This window comes from Rissa tridactyla, chromosome 4 (assembly GCF_028500815.1).
Source record: "Rissa tridactyla isolate bRisTri1 chromosome 4, bRisTri1.patW.cur.20221130, whole genome shotgun sequence".
NCBI lineage: Eukaryota > Metazoa > Chordata > Aves > Charadriiformes > Laridae > Rissa > Rissa tridactyla.
The window spans coordinates 20594053-20620754 of record NC_071469.1 but is presented as its reverse complement, the minus strand read 5'-3'; the positions used below and the strand labels follow the sequence as shown (position 1 = coordinate 20620754).

At 47.6% G+C, this 26702-nt stretch overlaps 1 protein-coding gene across 1 annotated transcript in view; it reads left to right on the top strand.

Annotated features, from left to right (window-relative positions):
- Window positions 1–26702, top strand: part of PNPLA2 (patatin like phospholipase domain containing 2) — a 32212-nt gene continuing 5510 nt past the window's right edge. Inside the window, exons 1-8 of the mRNA XM_054198626.1 lie at window positions 1–385; window positions 16462–16694; window positions 16880–16945; window positions 20980–21189; window positions 22216–22276; window positions 24269–24436; window positions 24889–25021; window positions 25778–25900. Of these exons, the coding sequence (XP_054054601.1) occupies window positions 199–385; window positions 16462–16694; window positions 16880–16945; window positions 20980–21189; window positions 22216–22276; window positions 24269–24436; window positions 24889–25021; window positions 25778–25900 (1181 nt within the window). The 5' untranslated portion in view covers window positions 1–198. The remainder of the gene's footprint in view (window positions 386–16461; window positions 16695–16879; window positions 16946–20979; window positions 21190–22215; window positions 22277–24268; window positions 24437–24888; window positions 25022–25777; window positions 25901–26702) is intronic.

Sequence of the window (26702 nt, the reverse complement as noted above, 5' to 3'; positions counted from 1 at the left end):
GCTGCCGGCAACCCAGCGGCAAAACTCGCCGTGATACCGGTTCCTTCATTGGGCAGCGGTGTCTCCCGGCTCTCGTCCTTTGTCCCCGCCCGTCAAGGAGCGGTGTGAACTGAGAGGAGCCCCGCAGCTTCCCCTCCCCGTCGCGACTGCTTCTTCCCCTTCAGCTGCCCCCCCCGCCTTCAGCGGGGCGCGGAGGCCATGTTCCCCCTGGACTCCACCTGGAATATCTCCTTCGCCGGCTGCGGCTTCCTGGGGGTCTACCACATCGGGGTAGCCAGCTGCCTGCAGGAACATGCCCCCTTTCTCGTCGCCAACGCCAGGAAGGTCTACGGCGCCTCAGCCGGGGCGCTCACCGCCACCGCGCTGGTCAGCGGCGCCTGTCTCGGTAAGCGCGGGCCGGGAGCGGAGCCCTCCGGGCCGGCCTGAGGTGCCGGCGCTGTCACGGCCAGGCCAGCCGGCTGCCGGAGCCGAGCGCTCCTTCGAGTCTTCCCTTCGCTGTTACTAATTTTTTTTTTTTTAATTACAACAGCGTTGGAGTGGGTGGGCGTGGAAATCGCGCTGCGCCTTCCTCCTCCTTCCTAAATGCCTGCGGCGCTTTGTTTTTAAGGCCTTTACCTCAGTATTCCTTTGCCCTGATTCCTCGCCGGTGGCTGCGCGCCTCAGGCTGGGCTTTGGGGGGGGAGAGGGGGGTGTCGGAGACACTTCAGCCCCGTAAGGCGGTGAAGCATCGTCCAAAATGGGCGCCTGGCCCCCATGGGGTGGAGGGCGGTGCCCTACAGAGCAGGTGTCCGCAGCGGGGACCGGCACCACGCGTCAAGAAGGCCCCTGATGGTAGGAAGTCACGAACAGGGTTTTGACCCCCACCACAGCAACGTGGGCTTGTGAGGGCTTGGTTCTCGGGTTTGGCTGGCTTGAATGTAGGTCCGGTGGGGCTGTCGATGAGGAGAGGAGCCGACCTCTCACCATGTGGCTGCGAACAGGAGGCAAAGCAGCTGCAGATGGAGACATCAAGCAGCATGTGTGGATTAGAGTTGAACAGCATCTCCGAGTAACTAGGAAACCTCTCTTTATTCTTTCTTAGCATCTTTATTTCTGGAAAAGGGTTATTCCCGGGGGTGTAGGGCACTGGGGAATTTTCTCTGCAAGAGCTAGATCTCCAGTTTAGCTAGATATTATCTCGGTTTCCAAGTTACAGAAGAAACCTTAAAAATTTATCTCTGAAGCAGGCACACTGTGTAGTCTGTCCCTGCTTCGGGCATGTCTGGAGAACAGCTGAAGAGAATGTTGTGTGGTGCCTACCTTTTTTTGCTGTTTTGAAGTTCAGCTGTTTGGCATATGGAGGGGGAAAGTCAAAAAACACGTGCTAGAGTCTGTACTTGGAAGCTTCTATTTTGAGAATAACAAATGCAGAAAAGTGTCTTAAACTTGAAAGGGGAGTGTGGTGTGAGAGAATCAGGTATATCTATTTAGTCTCAGAGAATTACAAGCCTCTCCTAAAGTCAAGTGAAACCAGAGGTGTTTAGTGCTTGAACTCTGCTCACCTTGATCACAGGTGTCTTTCCATGGCACTCCCTGTTCTTTGGGGAAAGATAGAGTTTTGAGATGTAGCCTTCGTGCAGCAAAAGCTAGCTTTTTCTGTGTAGTGAGGTTTGAAGTTTCTACCTCCTTAGCATTTTGTTTACATAAATGCCCAATGAAGTGTAACCGTCGCTTCTGGAGCTTAATGGGAAGCTCTTACCAGCTGTTCAAACCCCTGTCTGGGATCTCAAAAGGCTGTAGTCATGCCATGGTGCCAGCTTTTATTGTGGACAAGGGAAAAGGCCTCCTCTAATCCCTTTTCCTGCAGGGATCCATTTGCTGATAGCTGCCAGGGATTTGGTTGCTTTACTTGCTGTTGCTTCTGTTGAAGAGGTGGCTGCCCAATTAGTTCCCTAACTGGGGTGGTCCCTGTGGTACTCGGAGGTGTGTCACGAACATGAGACAGGCTGGCACTATTGCCCAAATCCTTTGCCTTGCTCAGATGCCATTATAGTGCTGAGCAAGGCTGTTTTCATGTCTACTGTGTTCTTGCTGTTTATGTGTCCAGACTTCCATGGTGTGCTAGGTGTTGCCCTCAGGGAGTTACCCAGCCTGGTAAGGGAGCTTTCTGTGAATCAGGATTAGAATAGTTTCTCCTGCTCCCTAGCAGGTATAAGGGGAGGCATGATAAAGAGGACTGAGTTAGGAGCCACCACCTAGGCAGCATTTGTCTCCCTCCCGAAAGAGAACAAACCATGCTGTTTAAAGCCAGCCAAGGCTTGGGTGTTCAAATTCTGTCTTAAGTTTGGCATCTCTGGGATAGTTTTCTTTTGACTCTGCCTGTGTGGCTGGCATATATCTCGGGTAGAGAGCATCTCTAAGGCAACAGAGATGACTTATGAAAGTAAAAGCAAACAGGTTGCTGTATCGCTGTACTTCGTCCCTGTCGTAAACCCTCCTGACAGTACAGATTCCAGGCTGAGGTCCAGGGGTTAGAATGAAATCATAGGGAAGAAGGGGACAGGGCAGAAGGTACAGCTGCAGCCTGTACTAGAGGAGCAGTTGTAGGATCCCAAGTATCTGTATTTGCTGTGCAACTGGTTTCTGTCTGAGAGTAGGTGTAATAGCCTGTGGTCTTTTAAGCTTATGGCAACTGCTACTCTGTACTGTCTGTTGCCCTGTCCATCAAATTGGCATGCTATATGGTGTCTCTTGATAGACGACAAGCAGAAGGGAATTTTGCAGAAGTGTTGCTTATTTGGCTATATGTAGATAAGGTTAGTTAGTGCCTTCATGCACCTGTAGCTGGCTCTGAACTCAATGAGACTCTATTGTGCAAAGATAAATATGTCCTGGGGAGGAGTGAAAAAAGCTCTTCCTTTGGGGTTTTTCTTTGGTTCCAATCCTTTCAGACCCTAATCAGAGAGAACAGAAATTTTCTTGGACTTTAGAGTGTAAGATCCCACTTAGTTGTATCTTTTTCCAGCTTTTCCTTCTGGCCTTTGTGTCTGTTCAGCTTGCCTCTAAGCTCTTCTGCCTTCTCCCTGAATTAAGACCACGCCATCATCATTTGTATAGGGCAGTAAGGCTTCGCTGTGGGCTAACACTGAACTGAAAGCCCTGACCAAATGATCTGCATCCTTGAGAGCTCACTGTGGACTTCAAGGGTACATCTGAGAATACTAAATAAAATGACATTGGGCATCCATATTAGCTAGGCAGAGGACCTTATTTCTAAATAAGTGGCTAGGAGGTATTTATGGTCTGATATGACCTCGCCTAGCTCTTGTTAAGCACTTTACCATTAAGTTGTAGGGATCTTGGATTTATTCTCCAGGGCTACAACAGTGATATTGTCCCACATCTGAAGTGCTCTTTCCAGCTTTGAGATTATTCAGTTCACTGGCATGAAAAAGCCTTGCTATTTTTCCACTAGAATAATCTGTGTGGCTATCAAGGTGCATCAGACGAAATCTTGCGTGTTTAGAAGTTACTTGATTGTGCATACTGCAGTGTTGTAGCATGAATCACTTCTTGTCCTGAGGGTTTTCTGGGAAATGGCCTTGTGTCATGCCTGTGTCTTCTCTTGGGATTGTTGGAGTCCAGCACACCAGGAAATGCACCTTTGTATGCCAGGCAAATGAGAAGACCTTTTGTGCTGGCTCTGCGGTCTCCTGCTTATACATACCTCAAATCTTGCAGTTTTTCACAAACTCTACGTCTGGACCTCTGAGGATGCTTACCTGTCTGAATAAATCCTTAAGTCGTGGGCCTGGATAAGTAAAACTGGCTTACGTGACATGACAAGACTGTCCTTTTTTCAGTGATGAGTAATGCTAAAATTCAGCTGCTGTCAGATTCTTAAATCTTTAATACAGAGTAGGGGATATATTTTTGTTAAGGGTCTTGAATCATCTCACTCTGGTGAGCTGTATGGGATTTGGTGTGCCCGCTTTGGAAGTGTAGCAGTCTGAACGGATGATGGGATGTGAACCTGTATTCACTGAAAAGCTGTTTTTGAGCTGATGCTAAGGTCCCAGACTGCTTGTGACTCATAGTTAACCAACAGCATCTCAGTTGTCTGCATGGCATGTGAATACAGTCCTATACAGCTCTCACATGAGGGTGGGCTGGAACTGCTGAATTGCTTCTTTTTTTGGGGAAAGAGGTGGGCTCTGCTGTCAGAGGCAAAGCTGGCTATCAAACCCCATCTGTGGGTGTTAGCTGTTCTCTTAAAGCATGACAATGTCAGCAGAAAAAGATAAAGCAAGATGAGGGGGTGGTTCTAGTACTAAGAATACAGAAAGGAGGCCATATATCTGCTAGATTGAGCAGCGTTGTTTGAAGTGTTCTTTGGAGAGCAATTCCTGAGTTGTTTACAGGACTTTATTTATTTATTTAAACTAGTATCTTAGCCAGGACTCTCTCTCAGGCTCAACTTGAGATGAAGTAACAGTTATTTGACATTCAGGTTTGCTTGTCAGCTGTCACCATGTGACCACCAGGAAATATGCTGCTGAACTGGAGAGACTTTTTCCATTGGGTAGCAGGGGGAAAAACAAACCAACCTTCTTTTACATTTTGAAATTGAGATAATGAATGATAGCAGCACCTTCAATGTTGTGTTCCTGAAATTTGATTATGTGCATGCGAAGGCTTAAGGGCTGGTCACGGAGGTTATTTTCTCTGTGTGTGGAGTCTAACACTAAATCCCAGATTGAGAGAGGGAAATAAATCAGCTTAGTCTCTATGGAGTCCTCAGAGCAATGCCAGTTTATGCTAGCCAAAGCGTGAATTGTGAAGCTTATCCTCAAGGAAATATATGTGATGCTGTCTTGTGTGTCTGTGTGAAGAGATCTACAGATCTCTTCAGGTACACGAAGGAAAGCTTCATAGCATCTGTGGCCTCTTAAAGCTCGAGTCCCTCCCTGCACAGGAGGTAGTCATTTGTATCTCCTGCAAAGGCCCTAGCTGGCGAAAAAGTTGAGCTCAGCAGCCCCAGCCCGGTCAACGGAAGGAGAGGCACCCCTATGTACATCCATGGGGACGTGGAGGTAATTCACGGAGAACCTCCTGGTGCTCCCTGGCAGCGGTAAAACGGCTGCTTCTTTCTCTGGTGGACAATAGATGTGGGTGGAGGGATGTTCTGTGCTGACATAGTTGGAAATGTTCACTGGCATGGTGGAGAAGCTGCTGTGCCTGGATCAGTGCCATCAGTGGTCACCGGACTGCAGGCTTGGGTGTCCAAATGAGTAAGCTGGCAGCCAAGCAGCTGGAGCACCCTGCAATACCTTTTGCTCGGAGGGAAGGAATTTGTTCCTGCTGTCTGCCTGTCTGTAATAAGAAAGTTCCCATGAGGAAAGGTGCCCTTGCATGCGTCTCGTTGGTTGAGTACAAGGGAAGCCAAGCAGCCACTTTTAACGAAAAACATAGTCATAGCGGTGCATGTGTTTATTTTGCTGTCATCCCACATAGACAGTAGGTGTGCAGAGCAGCTTGGTGCCCAGCGTTGCTGTCAGCTGCAGCAGCAGCTGTGCAGTGTCAGTGGCAACAGTGCAAGCAGTATTTGCATGATTGTTCTTCTGGACCGTAATTTTAGCATCTCTCTTGAGCTTGTAGCATGTCCAGGCTGTTCCACTTCTTTCTGCCTCTTATCTCCCAAAACTCTTCAAGGCACCTGCAAACTCTCCCTATAAAATATAAGAAGTTGTCATGTGTTCTTCAGGGTACTATGTCTGGTTATTGATTAAGTTTGAAAGTTAAGTCAAAAATATTTGATAAATCAAAATCCTTCCTCAGATTCCTTGCCCTGTCTTCCAGTTCCAAACTCCTGCTACTGTAGTGATTACAGCAGCTCTGCCTGCACATCCAGTAGCTGATAGTGTTTGTTTCTTGTCTGCCTTCCAGCACGGTGGGCTTGGGAGTGACTGTACTCTGATGCTAGCCCTCTGCTTACGCTGGACTTCTCTGTGCTTCCTTTGTGCTGTGCTTGCTTTGTACTGAACTTGAAGAGGGCTATGCAAGGGAGAAATGGTAATTTGGTCAGCATTCCTTCTTTCTGGAGTTGAAAATGGACAAGCCTCCTTTGCAAAAGCTCAGAAATCTCCTACTCCAAGGAGCAGTGTGAGTGGGTGACTCCCATCCACCTTCCTCTCCAGGAGGCAAGCCCTGTTGTTGGTTGGATTCCAAACTGGCCACCACTTTCCCATTAAATTCCCTCTGCACTTCTTCACTTCTGTTGCCCAGTTTTAATACTCAGCCTCCTTCCTTCTGGGACCTGAGGTGAAAGTTAGGATGTGCCTTCAAGAATCTAGATACGTCTATGTCCCTGGGAAAAGGCAGAATGTGTCCTGGAAGTGATAGGGTCTGGGGCAGTAGAAAATCCCTTCCAAGGAGCACAGAGAAGGGAGGGAACTGGTGAGCCTGTGAGTATAGAAAAGGTGCTGGAGATTGTTGTAGCTCTGCCTGTTTTAGGTACAAAGGCCAGGGGAAGGGAGGAGAGAGTTTGGCACTTGTGATACAATAGCTGCTTGTGACAATAGCTGCTGATCTTGACCCTGGGGTTGTGCTGATTTGCAGTAGAGTGCATCTGGGAGAGCTGCCCTCAGTGTTCCTGGAGAAAGGGACTCTTCCCCAGCTGAAGGGCTCAGAACAAGCCAAGCGCCATGTGATCCCAGCGGTGACAAGTCCAGGCAGGTGGTGTACGCTTTTTTCTTGGTGCTTGGGATATGCCAGATGTGGAAGCTGGTAGTTCTAGTAGAACCCAGGGCTTTGTGCTGACCTCTGGTGCTTGCCCAGAACTGTAGCTGTAGTGCTTTCTAGTGCAGATAAAGGCCAAATCTACACTGATGGCTTCTGGCTGACAAGTCCTCTGGAATCAGCAAGCTTTATGAAGCGTCTTCTGTAGCTGTTTCCCAGGCTCTTGGCTTCTTGGCTTCTTCTGGAGAATCTCTTCTGAGAATGAACCTTTCTCTTCCTTTTCATACGTTGCAGTTCGTTTGGATGGATAATGGTTTTGCAAGCCTTTTGGGTTAGGATTTAAAGGATTGAGTACCATCTTAGTGTTGGAGGCTCTGGCAGCATCTCTGAGCTGCCACTCCTGTGGATTATCTAGTTTAGCATCCCGAAGTAGAGGAGGTGGCATCTGTGGGTGTAAATTAATAGGGGAGCCCTTTACATATGTTAATTACAAGACCTGCTCTTGCCAGCTTCATTGAACACTGCTGATTCAGGGATAGACCTGGTAAGAAAGTTATTCCAGTGTATCATGGAGGCAGGGTGTGGATTCAGGCTTCCATAGTTAATGTCATGCATGGAGAAAGTTAGAGCCCTGTTTGAGGATGGGCTGTCAGTGCAGGAGGTGTTACATTGATTTATCTAGCACAGCGTTCTTATAGTGGGATTGGTAAAAACTTTATGGGAACAAACTAACCATTTAACTACTAGCTATACTACTGCACACAGAAGAGTTCATTCTGTGCGTGTGAGCTTCAGGTGGACATTGCTACATCTGTCTTGCAGCTCTCCTTGCTTGTGCACTGCTCAGCCTTGCAGGAAGGGTTCAGTAGAGGCTCTTCCCTTGCAGAGGTCTGTGCAGTTCTCTGTGAGCAGCTCCTGTCCTGCTCACGTGACTGCTTTCAGAGAACCCAAATCATCTCAGTGCCCAGGAGTTGTGGTTGGGGGACTGCTGCTGACGTCCATGGAAGAAAGGTAATCCAGATATTCTTGTGTCATGGCTCCCAAGGAACGCAGCCTAGCTTGTGGTCTGACTGAAGATCCTTCCCAAATAAGCTTTATCATCAAAATGAGATTCCTTCTAGAACAAAATGCCCGTGCCTCTTCTGAGGACTGCTTTGGAACGAAGCTTCTCATTCTCAGTTCCTTGCTGGTAGCAGGCTCTGCTCAAACCATGGCTAGTGGGGAAAAGTTCAGGGGTGTAAGGTGACACTTAACATGCCTGTGTGAGATGGAAGGGCAAAGGGGGCACAGCAAGCAGCGTGCTCACAGGTGCACAGGGAGGTACTTGGCATGGATTGGAGCAGTTGGCTAGCGGTGCAAGCATGAGGGAGCTGGGCACGATGCAGGCTGAGGGCCAGCAGAGGACTGCAGAGTTATTCCTTTCATTCTGTGTCAGGGTGAGACAGCACTCTAGCAGCTGCACAGGTGTATAGTGAGAAAGGACAGGGGAGAAGGGAGCTGCCCTTTTCTGTTTGACAGAGCTAGCCATGTCTCTGGTAACATCCCTGGTGACGTCTCAGGTGAACACAAAACAATTGTCGCCTGCAAGCATGCAGGAGAGCATTTAGCAGGCATTAGACTGAAAGCCACCAAAAGCTGTGTGTGGGCCCTGCTTTGGTGTTGGTGAGCCAGCTGAGGGTAATGGCTAGTGTGTGATAAAGCTGAAGTGATACTGGCATGGCAGCTATTTCTTCAGGCTCTGGAAACAGAAACGATGACTGCTTGCTCTGCTTTGTCTTCATCAGTCTGTGGTGCAGGTGCCTGGCAAAGTTATCTACTGTCCTGTAGCACTGGTCTCTCTTCCTCCAGAGCATCTCACCTCTAGTGATACCTCCACTGTGAAGTGGAAGCTGCGCTCTTTCTCTAGGTGTGTAATGCCATCCTGCAAACTGGCCCTGAGAAATGAGTATGGAGGGTGTGTGTGTGTAATATTGTGCATGTGGGTGAGACTTGATCCTTCTGCACCAGTTCCTGTTCAGAATAACAGCTACTGGAGGCTTTGCATTACTGGTTTTCACTTGGATGAATAAAGCAAGAGTTTGATGTGGTTCCACTTCTGCTTCTCTGCAGGGCAGAGTAAAAAGGCAATTTTGTATTGTTACCTCATGTTTTTTGGTCCATTTCTCCCCTCTGCTAGCTTTTTCTTGCTGAATACTTGCTTCTAAAAAGTGACCCAAACCCCAGCATTGCTCTGCCTCGGAGCGAGCAGCAGGGATCTGGGCTGCACCTTCTCTTACTCTGTGAATCCTCTTTTCTTGTCATCCCATGGAATTTGAGTTGCACTGTAGAATTGGCAGGGATTGATGGATGAGGACAGGACATGGTTTTCAGTACAGCTTGCAACTTTTCATATCCTGAGCAACTTTTCCTTGTCATGTGCTGTTATACCATTTAATTTCTGTTTAACGTGGTGAACAGAAATGCAGCATTAAGCCTCGTATTAGGGAATTACAGTGGAGAAAGATTAGGCTAGTGGGGATTGCTGTTGGGGGTTGTGACAGAGAAAGAATCCTGGCTGCCTGCATGAACAGCGCTGCCTCTTGGCCTTCCTATTGATTGTTTCGCAGTAGCAGCTGCACTGTTTTCCGATCTGTGTTGCAAGAGTAAATGCTCCAGTCCTGGCCGCAGAAACAAAGCAAGCCTCAGCTTGCAGAACAACAGTCGCCTGGTGAGGCTTTGGTGTGCCAACACTACAGTAAGTCCGGTGCAAAGGTTTAGCTTAGAGACATAATCAAGCCTGGCAGCTCTTGTGCCCGTTCTCCCAAAGCCTTTTTGCTTCTGTACAAAGTGGACAAACCTGCCTTAAGGTGAGATGGGGCATGAATTGTGCATTTGCACTTTGGCTTGCACGAGGGTCCTACCCTGTAGGTACTGGTTAGTGGACAGGCAGGAAATAGTCACTGTGGGTTGCCTGGTGAGCTGCTCTGTGCAAGAGGAAAAAACAGGGGCAACTTAAAATCAGATCTTCTCCTTGTACTCCCCATATCCAGGACATGGCAGTAGTTCTGGTTCATCTATTAACTGGTATCCAGAGCACACCAAATAACTGTCTCTTTTGGCTCAAAGAGGAAAAATGTTTCCTTTTGGTTTGGCTTTATTTGAATAGATAAAGTAACCAACAGCTTTTTGCTTTTTTCCCCCAATCTTAACTTGAAATAGAAAAGTAAACATCTTGGGGAACAAACGTATTAAGAGGGAGGCTTCTGGCTCTGAAGCAGTTGCAGGTGATCTGGATTTACTTAGTCCTCCTGCCGCAGGCTGTATTTTGGCACTGTTTGTGTCTAGACTTTGCAATGCTGAGCACTGAGAATCTGAGCCAGAAAGTGTTGTGGGCTGAGCCCTTCCTTCAGCTTCTGCTTCTGGCTGCGAGAGCTGGCCCTACTTGAAAAGCTGTCTCTTCCTCTCGGTGTTTCCACCTGCTCCACCTGTAAGGTCAGAATAGATGTTGCTTACCGTAGCCTGATAGGGATCTCTAGGAGTGACTCCAATAGGGTATGTAATCAGTGCCCCTCACCCTTGAGCAAAGGGGGAGAAAGACCATTATTTTCAACCAGTGGTAAGGCTTTCTAAGAAATCTCCTTTGCAAAATGACTTGCTTGTTGAGCTCAGGTTGAATCCCTGCATGGAGCCCCTGATAGGAAGTGTTCCCTGCCACAGGAACAGCTGGTCAAGCAGTAGGGTTACCTGCAGACTGAGTGTGTGTTGGGGGAGTTGTGTTTGCTACCTATGTATCACCAAAAAAAACCTCCAAAACCCAAAAAGCTTCCTTCCTGTATCTCTTATCTGGAGCCGGGTCAGCTGAGCTATGTTTTTATCTGATGGCAAAATAGTAGGAGAGAAGAATTGAATGAAGACCTTAAACCAAATATAAATATACCTCAGAACAAAAAAATTAGGGAAGTCCCAGAAGAACAGCTTGTTTTGGTACATGGTGTTTCTCAATATTACTTGCTCGCAGGAAGATGTGTACAGATGTGAGAAGAATTAGTGCCTTTAGAGGCTCCACTGCTAGCTGCCATCCCCCAGCCTCAAATATTTTAATAATGGGCATTTTTCCTTTGTGCTTAAATAGTGCTTCAGCGTGAGTGTGGGAAGAGGAAGAGAAGTCCAGCTGAGCAGTGGGATCTTTCACAAACTGAGATTACTGCCCACTGTCCTTGGGTCACTGGTGCATTGCTATGCACTGGTGGCAGGCACTTTCTGGCAGTCTGAGCTACCTGTGAGGACAGAGCCAACAAAGTTCTCTGCTAATTATTTTCTAGATGTCAGCTTGCAGACTTTTGTTTCGGTGCCTCTTGTTTACAGCTTTATCTTTTTGGGCTGGTGACAGGACTGTGTTATAATTAGGACTGTATCATCTCCTAGGAGACGGCAGGCAGGAAAAGCATGTGCATTGCTTACTCTCAGTATTCAGAGACGAGGCAGCTGCAGGACCTATGTGTGCTGAGCTGGAGCAACTTGAGGATTTGTGCCCAGGAAGGACACAGGACAGCTCTCCCAAAACTCATGCTCATCACTAGAGACAGGCTTTTAGCTCTTCCATGGATGAGGTACAGGAACAGCTGAAATAGCAAGGGACAGGCAACCAAGGTAAATTAACCTGGAGGAAGATCATGCTAGTAAATTCCTTCAGTCTTATCCTATTCCTAAATTCAAGTCTGGACTGGGAACTACCAATGGGAAACATGAGAACTCCAGTGATGCTCAGCAGCTATCTGAATTGAAAGCAAAGTGTGAAGATCATAGCTGGGGACTGTTGCAGGGAGCATTTGTGCTGAGCATCACACAAACATTGCTCTAACAGATAGCTAAGAACTTAGGCAGCTCCAGAATGAGGTGCCTGGTTATGGTACACAGGAGCTGGCTCCCGTCCTGAAAATTGTGCAGTCAAAATAGCTTGGTCATGCCATCCCAAAGTAACAAGGTGTTGGGCTGTCCAGGTGCTGGAGGAATGTCAAGAGCACCCGCCCTTCCGTCTGCTAGCTGTTTTCCTTTCAAAGCTTTTGGTATTGGTGTGTCTGGCCGGCCTGGAGCCTTAGCTGGGTAATGGAACTGAGGAGAGAGGAGCAGTGCCTCGCCTATTAGCTGATGTGTAGGAAGGAGTCCATTTGAGTTCTTGTTCGTGCTGAATGAGAAGCAGGTTTAGCAGGGATCTGCGCAATTCCCTGCTTGCTCCATTAGTCCAGGCGAGGTATGGCATCTGCAGTCTGGGGTGTGACCTCCTGTGCATGCCTCCTACCAGCAGGGACAGGAGGTGCTGTCCCTGCATCCATCCATTGTCTGTGCTGTCCTCTCTTCTCCACTGCTGTTGGAGAGCCTTTCCTTTAAGCTTGCATCCTGTTTACTGCTGCACTAGCCAGGGAGCAGGAATGTCCCTGGCGCAGAGGGTGATCTTTGTGCCGATGTGGAGCTTTTCCAGAAAGAGCTGCAGTGTCACGGGTGAGACACAGTCACAGGAGCTGCTGGGCGGAATGTCCAGAATGCCCCTCTCCCTCTTCAGCCTGCTCTCCTCCTATTTTTATTTGTATCGTAGCCTTTTTTTTCCACTTGAAATACTTCACGGGTCAGCTGTCCTCTTGCTGGCTGGCAAATGGTTATCAATGTGATCTAGCATCAACAGGTGAGCATCATGGTGCCCTTGGTGCAAAAGCTCTGCTGCTGAAGATGCAGGTCTGAAGAGGCCCTTCTTCCCCACTCATCACCCTTCCTCCCATGGGGTGTTGCGATGGTCCTCATCCTTATGCATTGCACGGACTTGAAGTAGCCTTTCTGTTTCATCTCGGAGCTCTTAGCTGCGGTTAGGAGTCTTCCCAGCAGCCTGGCTAACATCAGTTTTAGGTGATTGATCTCCAGCTCCTCTCCTTTTCCAGAGACAGAGTATCAGCAGGCTGCTGTGGCTGGAGATGTTTGTATACAGTTATAAATAGCAATGCTGCTTGAATGCTTTTCAGGTTAGAGAATGGTAGTTTAGGGCATGCAAGGCAGGAGAGACTTAGAGACTGGGTTATTTTGGAGTTGAGCGTGACTGGTGTGAGTGAAAGTCAGTGTGACTGGTGGGGGTGAAAGCCATTTCTTTAAGGGAACGATCTTGCTATGTCAGTAAGCTAACGTGAAGGTGGCTTAACGTAGCTTAAAAATGAAATGCAAACTGGCAGCTGCCTTCAGGTCTTTTCACATTGGTAACAGTAACTTGCTCCTTGTAGCCGCTGCAGAAAAATCACAGGATGAACCAGCAGAGTGGATCAGCTGGCCTCCTGGTCTGGCAAGGGACACGTTGGGGTGTTTCAGGACACAACTGTCTGACGCTCCTTTGCGTCATCGCAACTGAAATTCAGATAAGGACGATGGCCCTGCAGTACTCGGATTCATGTATAACAACACCCCCTGGAGCAGTGGTTGGGGCAGGGGAGGAGGCAGATATGGCTTTCCTAGTGAAAATGGAATATTCCACATATATTAATATACTTTTTAGAGGAATATTGTCTTAGTAAATCTGTACAGGGAAAACTGAATTAATTGGTTGGTGGGAGAAGAATGAAATGTCTTCCCAGCAAGCAATACCAACTATTAGGGATTGTCTCTGCCCCTCGGTACGTACCTCAAGAAGGGAGGAGGAACTTAATTTAGCTTTTTCGCGTGACCCTGTGTCCTGAGTCACCAGATCCATCAAAAACCATGGGAAACTTTTCTGTGAACTGGAATTGGCACTGGACTAGTCCTAGTAATAATTGACAGCTGGTGGCTGACCTCTGTAGAACTTGTCTCTCTTGACCACCCCTCATTCAGCTGCTCCCTCTGGCAGGCTGCGAGCAGAATTTGAGATGGTTTTCCTGGAATAGCGCTTCTGGTAGTAACGGGATTAAAACACTGTCACCTCTTCTCTCTCCTCCTAAAAGTTTTTCCAAGAGGGCATTTCATCTGTGATGGATCTAACTACGTAAACCTGATTCCTTTGGCTGAACCCTCAGCTAACCTTATTTCCAGGAAAGCTGGTGGTGCTGCAGAGCACCCTGTCCTTGTCTCTTCCCACAGAGCTGTTCTACACTCTGCTTTGATGGGAGCCAGCAAGTCCGACAGAATCACAGGTGCCCTTAAATTGAAATGCCTCAGAAGCTCCTACGTGTATGCATGTATGCACACATGTATAAAAAAACATGCAAAACAACAAGCAGAAAGTACTCAAAGAATGAAATTGCTAATAAGCAATAACACTTATTTCATCCTCTGTTCTTCTCTGTCCCCCCCGCCCCACTTGGCTGTGAAATGCTGATGGAGCAGCTGCAACTGAAGTCTGCCTTCAAATGCTGAGACACTGTTTCCTGGCATAGTTGGGACTTTGCTGTTTTGTTTTTCTTAAGCAACTTCCAGCTCAATGTAGTTGCGGTTGTTTTCAGTGTTGCTATCAAATCTTTCTGCACACTGAGATGCCAAGTCTGAAAGCATCATTCTCTAAGCACCATCTCTTGGGTGATACGCGCACTCCGCCACCCCCCCAGCGTGGCCTTTGCACACAGGGTGTCTCCCCATGGCAGCACACTCAACACCCACCCTCCCACTGTTGTTTTTTTTTTTTTTCAGCTAAGCTAGCAACTCCCTGCAATGCGCTCAGTGCAGTGGAGTTTCCTGGGGTCGTGTGGCTGAGGTGCTGGCCTGGGCTTCGTTCAGTTTTTGGCTCTGTTGTGTCATTTCTTTTTGTGTCTTTCCTCCCCTTGTCAGATGTGAAGGCATCTTAGGGAGCGTTATGAGTGCTAATGTCATGGTGCTGATAAAATGTAATTTCTATGAGGCTGACTTCCTTCATGTTGGGAAGGATGTTGAACCATGCGGCTACTATCTGGAACAGGCTGGGCTCAATGGCTTACTGCTAATTGAGTAAGTAAGATCAGAATTAGACTGCTAAACATTGCTCTAGGACAGAGCAAAAGACTGGGATTATAGTGCTAAAAATTGCTTCAGAGGGGGTAACTTGGATTTTCTGCTAAGTTGCTACCTCACAGTGCCTAAAATCCTGACCCCAGAGTCTCTGGTCATGTTCAAGGGTCCAGTTCTCGACGTGCTTGAGCTATTGGTGTTGATGGGTTTCCTAAGCACAAAATCACATTCCCCTGCTGTGTTGGTGGAAAACGTGTTGCTGGCACACGTGTATTGCAAAAGACTGGGATGTGTCAACATAGCTTTGAGGGTGTTGTTGATCTTACCTCCATTATATTTATTAACCTGGGTCTAACTTGGGTTCTTTCATTCTGCTGCCTCCTTTCTGCAATTGCAAGACTGGGTGGGAGAGCAAAATGGAGGGATTTTCAGTTGGCTTGAACTGATAGTCTTTCATCTTTCTCCAGGAACTGAACTTCTAGTCATTCATAGCATTGAGGTGTGGACTTGGAGGGTCTCTTAAGTACCTGATCAGAATTAAAGACAAATTTCACTTAATGTTGGTGCTGTCGGTCTTCGCTTTTATTAATGTCCCCACAGCTCCCTCATGGTTGGGAGCTCTGAATCATATTTTTTTTCCAGTCTCGAAAACTTTTTTTTTCCCCAAGGAGAGGCCACATTTAAAAGTTAATTAGTTTCCTCACAAATGTGCCAGTCATTAAATTTGGTTGGAGAGAAGTCTTAATTTGTGAAAGCATGCCTCTTTTCTCCTAGCTTCTTTATTTCTCTCACATTCGTCTCGTGTGTATATTCCCAGTGCCCCTGGGAATGTAGTGATTGGGTGGTATTTAGAGGAACTGTTGTCTTGTATCTCACCATGGCGAGGAGATGTTTGTGGAAGCTGCAGACAGTTTGTGCAAAGGGCAGTGTGGTGGTTGCTGAGGGTTTGGCTTGGGTTTATGTTTTTGGTTTGTTTTCTCCCATCCCTCCTTTCCCACTGGAGAGCTCTGATGCTCTTGCCAGATCGGGCTTCTAGTGACTGTGAGATAATGGGCTTAGCAGATGCCTTTCCTTTTGTGCAGATGGGATGTCTCCTCTCCTCCAAACCCAGCTCTGTCACTGTGTGAAAGGGTAAAGGAGGCATGCCTTCCTGAGCCCTGCTTGCTGTCAGGGCCTAGTGTAGTGCTGTGGAATGTGACACGGAAGGGATGGGACACCAAAGACTGCAGATGGCACTAAGTCACTGATTCCCTAATGGACCATAGTGTCTGTCTCGCTCACTTGAGATGTGGCTGACATTCACAGCAGAGCTGACATCACTGAGCTGGAAAGCACCAATATTCCCATTTACTGGCACTTTCGCTTACAGGCAGATAACTTTTTCATGTCAGAAAAAAGATGATGTTTACTAGAAAAGTTTTAGTGGAAGATGTTTTGAAGTGGATTTAGCCATAAGCTCAAAGCTGTTAAACCATCTCCCTTGTTTTCTTTGTTAGTCTGTGTTTTTACTAGCCCTGTGTTGTCCAGTGAAATAGGATTTAAGAAAAAATGTGAGGCCTCAGCCAGATGCATGTGATCTTCCTTGACTTTATAAAATGTATGTAAGATGAGGGTAGCTCTTTACAATGGGGGAGTGTGAGGGCCTAGACAGCAAACTTCCATGACTTCTCTAACGCTGCCCCATAGTAGCCTCTCGTCTTGAGTTGTGTATCAGCCATTGGGGAGAAACCTCTGAGTAAAGCTGTGAATGAGGCTTTTCTGTGCCTTACTTTGTGCAGGAGAAGGCTGGTTTTGCTAGGATTTCATGATGCATTTTTCTTTCTCCCATTGCAGGTGAGGCTGGCGCCAGCATTATTCGAGTATCAAAAGAAGCCCGGAAGAGGTTCTTAGGCCCACTCCACCCATCTTTCAACTTGGTGAAGACCATTCGGATCTGCCTGTCCAAGTCTGTGCCAGAGAATGGGCATGAGATTGTAGCAGGACGTTTGGGTATTTCCCTGACACGGGTTTCTGATGGAGAAAATGTGATACTGTCAGACTTCAATTCCAAGGAGGAGCTGATTCAGGTGAATGAAAACTTACTGCAGAGGGCTAGGCAGGAACTGCATTCAGTTCTGGTTTGCCTTGTTCTCAAATGTCGTTAGTACTGGAGTATAATTGTCAGCACAAGCCAGTGTGGTGTTCTGAGAAGAGTAATAGGTTCAGTAGGCTTTGATCTGCCTCTCACATTCTGAATCTCTTTCCCCCTCAGGCCTGTGTCTGCAGCACCTTTATCCCTGTCTACTGTGGGCTGATACCTCCAACCTTGCGTGGAGTGGTAAGTAAGATTCTAAGATGCTCCTTCATTAAATCATGTACTAATGAATAAGACAACAGAACTGGTACTCAATTTTGGCAGTTCTATTGCCTGTCTGATGGCAGCAATTAGCCTGAAGAGGCATGAGAAATTCTCAAATAAATAGCTTCCAACAGTGGATGTGCCTTCATCCCACTGCTGCCTGTAAATGCTGGCTGTAAGTGTCCTGAAGACTAGAGGATTTACCATGGTAGTAATATATAGCAATCTGGACAAGTGATGGCTGACATAGCAGATAGTTCTTCTGGCTGCTTGGTACAGGGCTTTCCATCACTGAGGCTCCAACCCTCTGCATGTGGAAAGAACTTGGGTCCAGGATAGAAATCATGAGTGTAGTCCCTCTCCCATGTGCCTGACGCTTTCTGTGGGGTTTTAACTAGTGGTGCTGATACCAAACCTCTTTTCCATGGAGTTCTTCCTGAACTTCCTCACCTTCCTCTGACAATAGTGTTCTGCTGCCTGCAAGAGCTTTCTTTAATATCCTGCCCAAGGCTGTCTAGAGCAATTTCTCTCTTCTGTGTTTGCATATTAGAAATGAAAACATTTGAAAGCTGTGCAGAGCTGGAGCACCTCTGAATATTGCAGTCGTGCTTAAGGGCCTCAGTTGAGCTTGGACTCCCCTTGTGCTACATAGGTTAATGCACACGTTAAAAAGCTGTTTGTTTGCAAACTAAGTGGTCAAAATGGAGAGGGAGGACTGCTATTAATGTATGTGTGCCCTGGTTTCCCATAAGTGACCTGATCAAGATGCCTTAGTCTGTCAGAGCACAGCATCAGATCTGCTCCCACTGCTACCTGTGTCCTAAATGTGAGGTCAGGTTTGCTCCTGCATAATATACAACTTGGCTGGTTTTTGTCTTGTGCAAGCATGTTGGGTAGGGAAATGACCTAGAAGAAATGTACAATGTCCAACACTTCAGAGAAGCGACAGAATCAGAATGGTTTGGCATTTGCTCAGAAACTGCAGGCAGAGGTTTTGTCCCACTGATGGTGGGAGCATAGCAGTGGCTCTTGCCTGACACCTCTTTGGGGCTAGTTGAGGTCAGTGTGAATCGGGCAAAATCTCAAAATTCCAAAGCTGCGTACAGCATGAGGGTTTCTGGAATGTGCAGCTGCCCTGGCACACTGAAGGGTGACTTCTCATGTCAAGATTCCTCCTGGGGAAAGGTGGGGAGGGAATATATGAGATGAGGAAATTAATTCCTACCTCTTCCCCAGAAAATTATGGCCCTTTCTGTCTCTGAAGGGGGAGCTGGCAAGGGAAGAGGTTAAATTAGATTGGGTATGAGCCTGGCAAAAGGTTTTGAAACAGGACTGCATGGTTTCTAGCATGCCTTTGATTATTGTATTTGCCACAGGACAGACTGACAGGCCCTGGCATGAGGACAAGTTTGCAAGGCAGTATGGTTTTGTGCAAAGTGTAAAATCCATATTCTGTCTTCCTCCTGATCTTTTTGCGGTGTTCTTGTCTCTGAGCTCTAGTAGTCCCATGGAGTGGATGATGAAGATGGGTGGGGGGAGGAAAAAAAAGAATTCTCAAATAGAGAGAAATGGAAGGGTCAATAACTGACCTGTCAACACACGCTCTCCCTGTGAACTGTCTATGGCACATGGGTGAGACGAATCCCTAACAAGAGTCGAAAAGCAAATTATCAGCTCATATGAGTGAGGGGCCCTGTGCACGGGAGGACACAATAAGGGAATGGAACTGGGCACCCCAGAAATTACCCCAGTCCATGAATGATTCCCAAAAGCTGCTGCTCACACCTGCAGGCAACTGGGGGCTCCAACCTGTGGCTCTGTGCTGTTAGGGGCTTTGCAGGAGGTTGGAGAGTGATTAGGCTGGGTTTACTGGAGGTTCACGCAAATCCAAAGAAGTGGCAGCTGGTATTGAGTAAGGAATCCTAATCGGCATTGCTTGGGGAACCAAAGAGTGGGGTTTGCACGTGTATTCCTGGATTTCCATGCAGTGAGAAGGCTTTACCTGTCAGCCTTACTGTAGTTAAGCCTTCTTCCTAACGGCATCTGTGCACTCATGCTGCCACCCTCAGGGAAACGTATGTTTCTGCATCCTTACTGCAAAACTATTGTCTTGGTTAAGTGGCTAAAACACTTACCTCGGTCTTCAAACAAAGTGTGTGCTGCCTGCTTTGCTCTGTCCTCTTCCCACTTAGCCTGTCATGATCTCATCCTTGCAGAGGGAGTCAGCCAGATGTCTCCAACTCTAGCTGTGCCTAGTCTGGCTTTCAGTGGAGCAGCTTTGGGGACATGATGACAATTAACAGTTTGCTATAGTTGCTTTTGGCTTAGGGAAGACTGATGCCCACTTTAAAAGGGGGTGAGGGTTCGATTGATTTTGGCACCTCTGTTGTCCAGAAAGCATCCTGTAAGCAAGCTGAGTGTTCCTGTTTCCAAGAGGGTGTACTTCTCCTTGAGTTTAATCTATCCCATCCTTCCACTTTCTTCACTGCCCAAACCCAGGTGGTGCAGGAGCCTCTAACTGTGTCTCTCTTGATACTGTGTTTGGTGAACAAGGCCTGACATGAGGATAAAATGCCCTGTGCTACAAGTTAGTGCTGCTGTAGCCTACAACTGTAATCACAAACCATCTCCCTTGAACCTGTAGGCTGTATGCAGAGGTAGTCTTGAGATTTAGTTTGCTCCCAAGAAACCCACTGTGCAGTCCACCCTCACCCTGCCACCTCGATGGGAGCTGGATTCCTATAGCTGAATTTGATTGCTTTCAGCCCAAAAGCCTATGAACTGTTCCCCAGGCTCAGGGGAGCTTCTTGAAGAGGTCTGTGCCTGTCTGCCATGTAAAGCAAGGGAGAACAGAATGCAAAGCACTCTCCAGGCAAAGCAGCCAGCATTTTCCTAGACATTGTGCGGCAAAAGACTGATGTTGGTGGTCAGTCTGCCTGTGAGACAAGGCAAAGCATGACACAGATCCTCTTCTGATCAGCATTTCCATGCTCTGCCTGAGTTCAGTCTCTGCCAGCTCAGCTCCTAACCCAGCAGAGAGCTGAAAGATGTTACAGGTGCTGCTTATGGGGGTGTGTAGCTTCTGTATGATGATTTGCTTTTGAATGCATCCAAAGGGAAGGGTTCCAGGCAGCAAATAGCACGATCAACCCTGATACAAAATCAGCAGGCCTCTTCTCTAACTGAGGCTCACAAGAGCTTGAGTTTTTGCTCTGCAAAGTCTCAAACTTGCTGCTCTTTTGGTATGACCAACATCCCTTTCCTTTTATCTTCTGCGTGTTGCTTGCTCTGCCAAAGGCCTGTGATAGGGATTGTCTTGCTCAGCTCCTTGTGCAATTATGGTACTGCAACAAATACTTTGAATTGAGTATATGCTACTGGGGTTGCTCTTACTGCAAGGGTAGCGCAAATGTGTTTATGGTACATAGGTACAGGACGTTCTCTGATAAGAGGGTGCCTGTTAGGAGCAAACCCCAAGTCCCTCGTACTCTGTTATCACACCACAGCAAGTAGATTCCAAATGTGTATGCGTGTGTTGGTATTGCTGCTTGATAAGCCTGCTAGCAACAAATCATGTGGTTTTACTCTTAGGTAACAACCCTTCTGCCAGTGGGGACTCGTGTCTGAGCGTATTCATTTTAAACACAAGTGAAAAATGGCACAATGTCACAGTGTGACAGCTTAGATCAGTGCTAATTTGCACTGCAGGTGGTCATTGGTGTGTCATGTTATTTAATTGGACAGCGGTCAAACCCCATAGGAGATGTAAGTCAGCAGTCACACAAGTGAATATGCCTTTCAACACACTTGACCGTAGGAGGAAAGGCACTTAGCAAAAGGAGATTACAGACAAGACAGCTGTGCTGTCCCTGGTTTTGACTCCTCCAGTGCTGGTGGATATACTCCATTCTCTTCCCAAATTGTTGGCACAAATATGAACATTTGATCAGTTAAAAGAATGAACATTTGATCAGTTACAAGAATGAAGAGTGCTTCCTTTGTCTTGATTTCAGAGATACGTTGACGGAGGGATTTCTGACAACTTGCCACGATATGAGCTGAAGAATACAATCACGGTGTCTCCATTCTCTGGAGAGAGTGATATCTGTCCACGGGATGGTTCCACAAACATCCATGAGCTGAGAGTCACCAATACAAGCATCCAGTTCAACCTTCGCAACCTCTATCGCCTCTCAAAGGCTCTGTTTCCTCCAGAGCCACAGGTGAGTTTCCTGGCAGTACCAGAACTTGGGGACAGTAGATAGGCACTGGCTATACTGTGCACTTCCGCAGAAGATTCCAGACACTGTTAGTTTTGTATCTCTTGTTTGTCTGGCTTTTAACCTTGACATTATCAACCTAGTGACTTGGAAAGCCTTGACCATCTGCACAAGGTTGTATATGTGGCTTGGCTTTCTTTTGCTACTGAGAGATCTGGAATTTAGGTGGTAGCAGTTTCTTGGAAAGTATTCCCATGTTGCTCTCTCTAGAGTGGTGTTTGCCAGGAACTTAGGCTCACTTGTAAACAAGGTTGTATCGGCCATGAGAACCAATGTGCTCTTGAGTGTTCTAAGGTCAGGATGGAGCTGCCAGCCTGTAGCCAGTGACTGTCTCCTAAAAAGTGCAAGTGGAGCAGGTGGCACTGAAAACAGCTTTGCACGCTTCTGAGCAAATGCAGCCTCAGATAGCCCCGGCATTTGGGCATAACAAGTGTGCATTCGTGCGCTGAACTACTGATGCCGTGAAATGCCGAAGTTAAGACTCAATAGCCTTGGTGACTATTAAGCAGGTATTCTTTATTGCAGCGCCGGGCGCACAGGGGATTGGACAAGTTTTTTCCTGCCCCCTCTCTAGTCTTAGCTGGTTTTATCTGCAAACACAGTGGCCTTTCCTGGCATCTGCTGGGAAATATTTTGGGCTGCTTGTCAGAGTGACTCGCTGAAGACTGCTCAGTGCAGCATCAGCTGTAGATGAGGAAATGAGGTGGCTGCAACTCTAAGCCTGTACTTAAGTGGGATTCCAGGTGTCCCTTCCAATCTGGATTATCCTGTGATTCCCATCTCCAATGTATTCATGTTAAACCTCCCATTCCTGCTCAAAGCCTGGGAAGAGCTGGCAAGGATGAAACATGTCCTTGGGGTAGCTCAGGAATCAGCAGAATTCCTCTAAAGCCATCATTGAGCTGGGTGTTTGCTCTGCTCATACAGCCAATATCTAAATTACTTGGTCTTGCCTTCCTCTGCCCACAGGTGCTGCGGGACATGTGCAAGCAGGGCTATCGGGATGCACTGCACTTCCTGAAGAAGAATGGTAAGGAACTGGGTGTTTTTTAGGTGTTTGCCTCTTTTATGCCAGTCTTGGTCACTTGGCTTTGAGGATAGCCAATGGTGCATATGAAAGGTGGAAGGGCAGAATTGAGCTGTGCCTCAGATATCAGAATATGGAATTTCCATTAAGACGTCTATGCTAGCACTTCAGGAAGCAGAGGTGGAGTGGACACCTTTCCAGTGCAATGCAGAAGGACTGTAACCACTCTGATACCAGGGCGGTGGTTTTGGCACAACTGAGTGTTGAAGCTACTTAGCATGTGCTCAGTGCTACACCAAAACAGTTGTTAGGTGCCATTTGGATCTCCTGCAGATATCCTCCTCCTTTTTATGTGCAGCTAGGGTACGTCTAATGTGGCAGAGCAGTGCAGAGTGCAGGCATGACCTCAGCAGCCCCCAGCGCCTGGCAGTTTGACACTACTGTTTCACTCTCTTCTACATACAAGCACTGAACTTTCTTTCCTCCATCTGTTATAATAGGTTGAGTGTGTGTTTGATGCCACCTAGTGTCAATTTACAGCAGATCAAGTACATTTGTTTGCTCTGTGATGTATACCTTACTGGGATAAGAGCAGTCATGCAGCTGTGTTTGTGGATTGAGCTGCAGGAGGGAAATCTTGCCTGCAAGATTGGTTACTGGTAGATTATAGCAACAAAACTATAGAGAGTTGAGAGCTGGCTGAGTGACAGAACTCAGAGGGTTGTGATCAGCGGCACAGAGTCCAGTTGGAGGCCTGTAACGAGTGGTGTCCCTCAGGGGTCAATACTTGGACCAATTTTGTTCAATATATTCATTAATGACCTAGATGAGGGGACAGAGTGTATCCTCAGCAAGTTTGCTGATGATACCAAGCTGGGAGGGGTGGCCGACGCTCCAGAGGGCCGTGCTGCCATCCAGCGTGACCTGGACAGGCTGGAGAGCTGGGCAGAGAAGAACCTAATGAGGTTCAACAAAAGCAAGTGTAGGGTCCTGCACCTGGGAAGGAAGAATGCCAAACACCAGTATATGTTAGGGGCGGACATGCTGGGAAGCAGCTCTGAGGAGAAGGACCTGGGGGTCCTGGTAGACAGCAAATTATCCATGAGCCAGCAGTGTGCCCTTGTTGCCAAGAAGGCCAATGGCATCCTGGGCTGCATAGGGAAGACTGTGGCCAGTAGGTCGAGGGAGGTCATTCTCCCCCTCTACTCTGCACTGGTGAGGCCACAACTGGAGTACTGTGTCCAGTTTTGGGCTCCCCAGTTCAAGAGGGACAGGGAACTACTGGAGCGAGTCCAGCGTAGGGCAACCAAGATGATTATGGGACTGGAGCACCTCCCTTATGAGGAAAGGCTGAAAGAGCTGGGACTCTTTAGCCTGGAGAAGAGGAGGTTGAGGAGGGACCTGATTAATGTTTACAAGTATCTAAAGGGTGGGTTTAAGGAGGACGGAGCCAGGCTCTTTTCAATGGTTCCCAGCGACAGGACAAGGGGCAATGGGCACAAGCTAGAACATAGGAAGTTCCGTTCAAATACACGGAAGAACTTCTTTACAGTGAGGGTGACAGAGCACTGGAACAGGCTGCCCAGGGAGGTTGTGCAGTCCCCTTCTCTGGAGATTTTCAAGACCCGCCTGGATGCAGCCCTGAGGGATGTGCTTTAGGCAATCCTGCTTTAGCAGGGGAGTTGGACTAGATGATCTCTAGAGGTCCCTTCCAACTCTGAAGATTCCGTGATTCCGTGAAAACACTGCCAAACAGCACGCTGGAATACTTAAAGGGGAAAAGTTAGAATTTATGCTCGGGAAAGAGAGGATGATATTAAAGCAGCAAGATTTCTAACTCATTGTGGTAAGCATTGCAATAGATGTAAGCTAAAGAGGCTAGGTGTGTTGTCTGTCTGAGGGGTGTTAGGGTGAAGTGAGGACTCACACTGTAAAGGCCAGGCAAGGCAGTGTGGCTAGTTTTTATCATCCTTATGGTATGACTTCTCTTCTCAGGTCTCCTTCATCGTCCAAGTCCTGGCCGTCCTCTGCTTGCCATAGAAGCCCCCCCAGGAGAGAAGAAAGATGAAGAAACAGAAGCTCAGGACCAACTAGAGGACAATACTGCCCTTGCTGTTGTTGAAGAGCACATCTTCGAACACTTGCCTCCCAGACTGAACCAAGGTATGATCCAAAGTGAGAGAGCCCAGGCAATCTTCCTGTGCTGCCTGGTCCACTTCAGAGGATTACTGGGATCTGAGGGTATTGCTTGTGGCTGGGCTCGGCCATACCCAGGGATTGAACTGGCACCCACTGATGTTTAGATGGAGTTGGGGCCTCTTAGATAAAGTTGTGGCTTGCCCTGGGGAGGCTGCATTGGGAGAGGTTGACTCATTTGACAGTATTCTGCATGGTAAGGAGGGGAGGGGATCTTGTTGCTCACTCCTTTGGGAGTCTGATAAAGCTAAGAGCTGCTGTTCTCTTCTGTGCTCAGAGAAGTACTACCCTGAGCAAGACTTCCTTAAGAAGTGGAAGGTGGAGAGGGGAGACCTCAGGCTGGGTAACTTCTGGGGTGTGGCAAGGAAAGGGATATAGTCCCATTGCTGGGATTCAGCCATGTTCTCTTCTGTCTTCAGCTCTTCTGGAGGCTTGTGCTGAAAGAAGAAGTTTCTTGACTGGTATTACCAACATGCTGCCTATACGTGTGGCCACAGCAATGATGGTCCCCTATATGCTGCCTCTGGAGTCTGCAGTTTCCTTCACTGTCAGGTAGGTCTTTGGCTGGTTCCTTCAGTGATGTTCTTCACAGTGCAGCTGCATCCAGCGATGTAGCTGGTGGAGCATGAATGGACAGAGAGTAGGATCCTCTCTAACACTGCAGTGCCAGAGTTCTGGGGAAAGAGTTCCTGCTGCTTACCGGACATGAGGGGGAAAAAAAAAATCAACCCAAAACTTTTCCTACCTTCATGTGTCATTTAGCTACAGCCAATATTTGAAGCTTGCAGGAAGACGTCTGTGTGCTGGAACTTTGCCCTAGAAAATGGTGGTAAATTTTGGAGCCTTAAGAGAGACTTCTGAACTGGGAGTGCAGCGATGAAAGTAGAAACCACAGAAGAGGTGGAACCACTGGGGTGAGAGGTAGTGTAGTCCCAGCCATTTCCAGCCTCTACACTTACATGGCTGGGAAGGCAAGTCTGTCAGACTTGTTCTTAGTATGAAGTACCCTATGAAGAGTTTCTGGAAGGAGGTAGTTCGTGATAGAAAGGCTTAGGGAAAAACCTTTCCAAATCGGAAAATGGATGGAAAATACGGAAAGTGCAGACACAAAATCTGAAGAATAAGTTCCTGGCCTGTCTCATCCTTCACAGCTTCTTCCCCTTAATTCTTTGAATGGTAGTGTAAATGGCTCTTAATGCATTTGTCACTAAAAATAATGACTAGTCATTGATAGGAGGCAAAACTGGCATTCTCTCCGTCCTGTTCTTTTTCTGGCCCAACTGATGGTTATCTCCTGCCTTTTCCCAGGTTGTTTGAATGGCTTCCAGATATCCCTGAGGATATTAGATGGATGAGGGAGCAGATGACTCAAATCTGCAACTATCTTGTGAAGAAAGCCAAGAAGAAACTGGGCAGCCATCTTTCAGCCAGGTATGGCCGGTGTCCTCCATGGCGCTGTTCTGGAGGACCCCTCCATTTCCCCTTTCACCTTTGACTTCTACAGACTACTCCATTGGAGCAGAGCAAGTAAGGCACAAATGGACCAGAAGGATTTACTGCCCACTCTAAAATGCAAATCTGGTCCATGGTCTCTTGGCTTCCTTAACTGTTGGATAGACTCAACACATGGTCTCCTTCCTTCTTCCCATTGCAGGGCAGACCCTGTAATGAAGCTGTTCCTATAGCAATAGGGCAGAAGATGTAGGTCTAATTAAAACAATATGCCAGCTTATTCTGTGCTCTCTGTAGAAGACAGAGGTGCTTGTCTGTGTGGCGTTTGCTGGCCCAGGGTCCCCTGGGCTTCCAAGAGCTACTTGTGTTCAAATGACATTTTCTGCCTCAAGATCTAGGCCTGGTTTGGGGTGGGGAGGCACTAGGGCGGCCAGCAAACACTAGAGGGTTTCAAAATAAGACACGGCGCTTTGGGTCTGTGTGTGTGCCTCTGCTTCTGAATTTAACTCCCTGCAGTGAGCTGTGGCTTGGGGCTGAGGTAAGACTGTTGCGTGAATGAGGATAGGAAACTGCATGTTACAGTAGCAGGCAGAGGGTCCCAGCTGTGATGCAGATCCTAGTGTGAAGGAGTGATTCTTACCCACAAGAGCTCATGATCTGAATAATCAAGAGATGTGAGGGGGGGAAAACAGGCACGCACACAGACTTCTGACTAAAATCATTTGGTAAAACAAACTATCTGTATGGTTCTGGAGCTCTGGTCTGGTGACGTGTTCAAGTC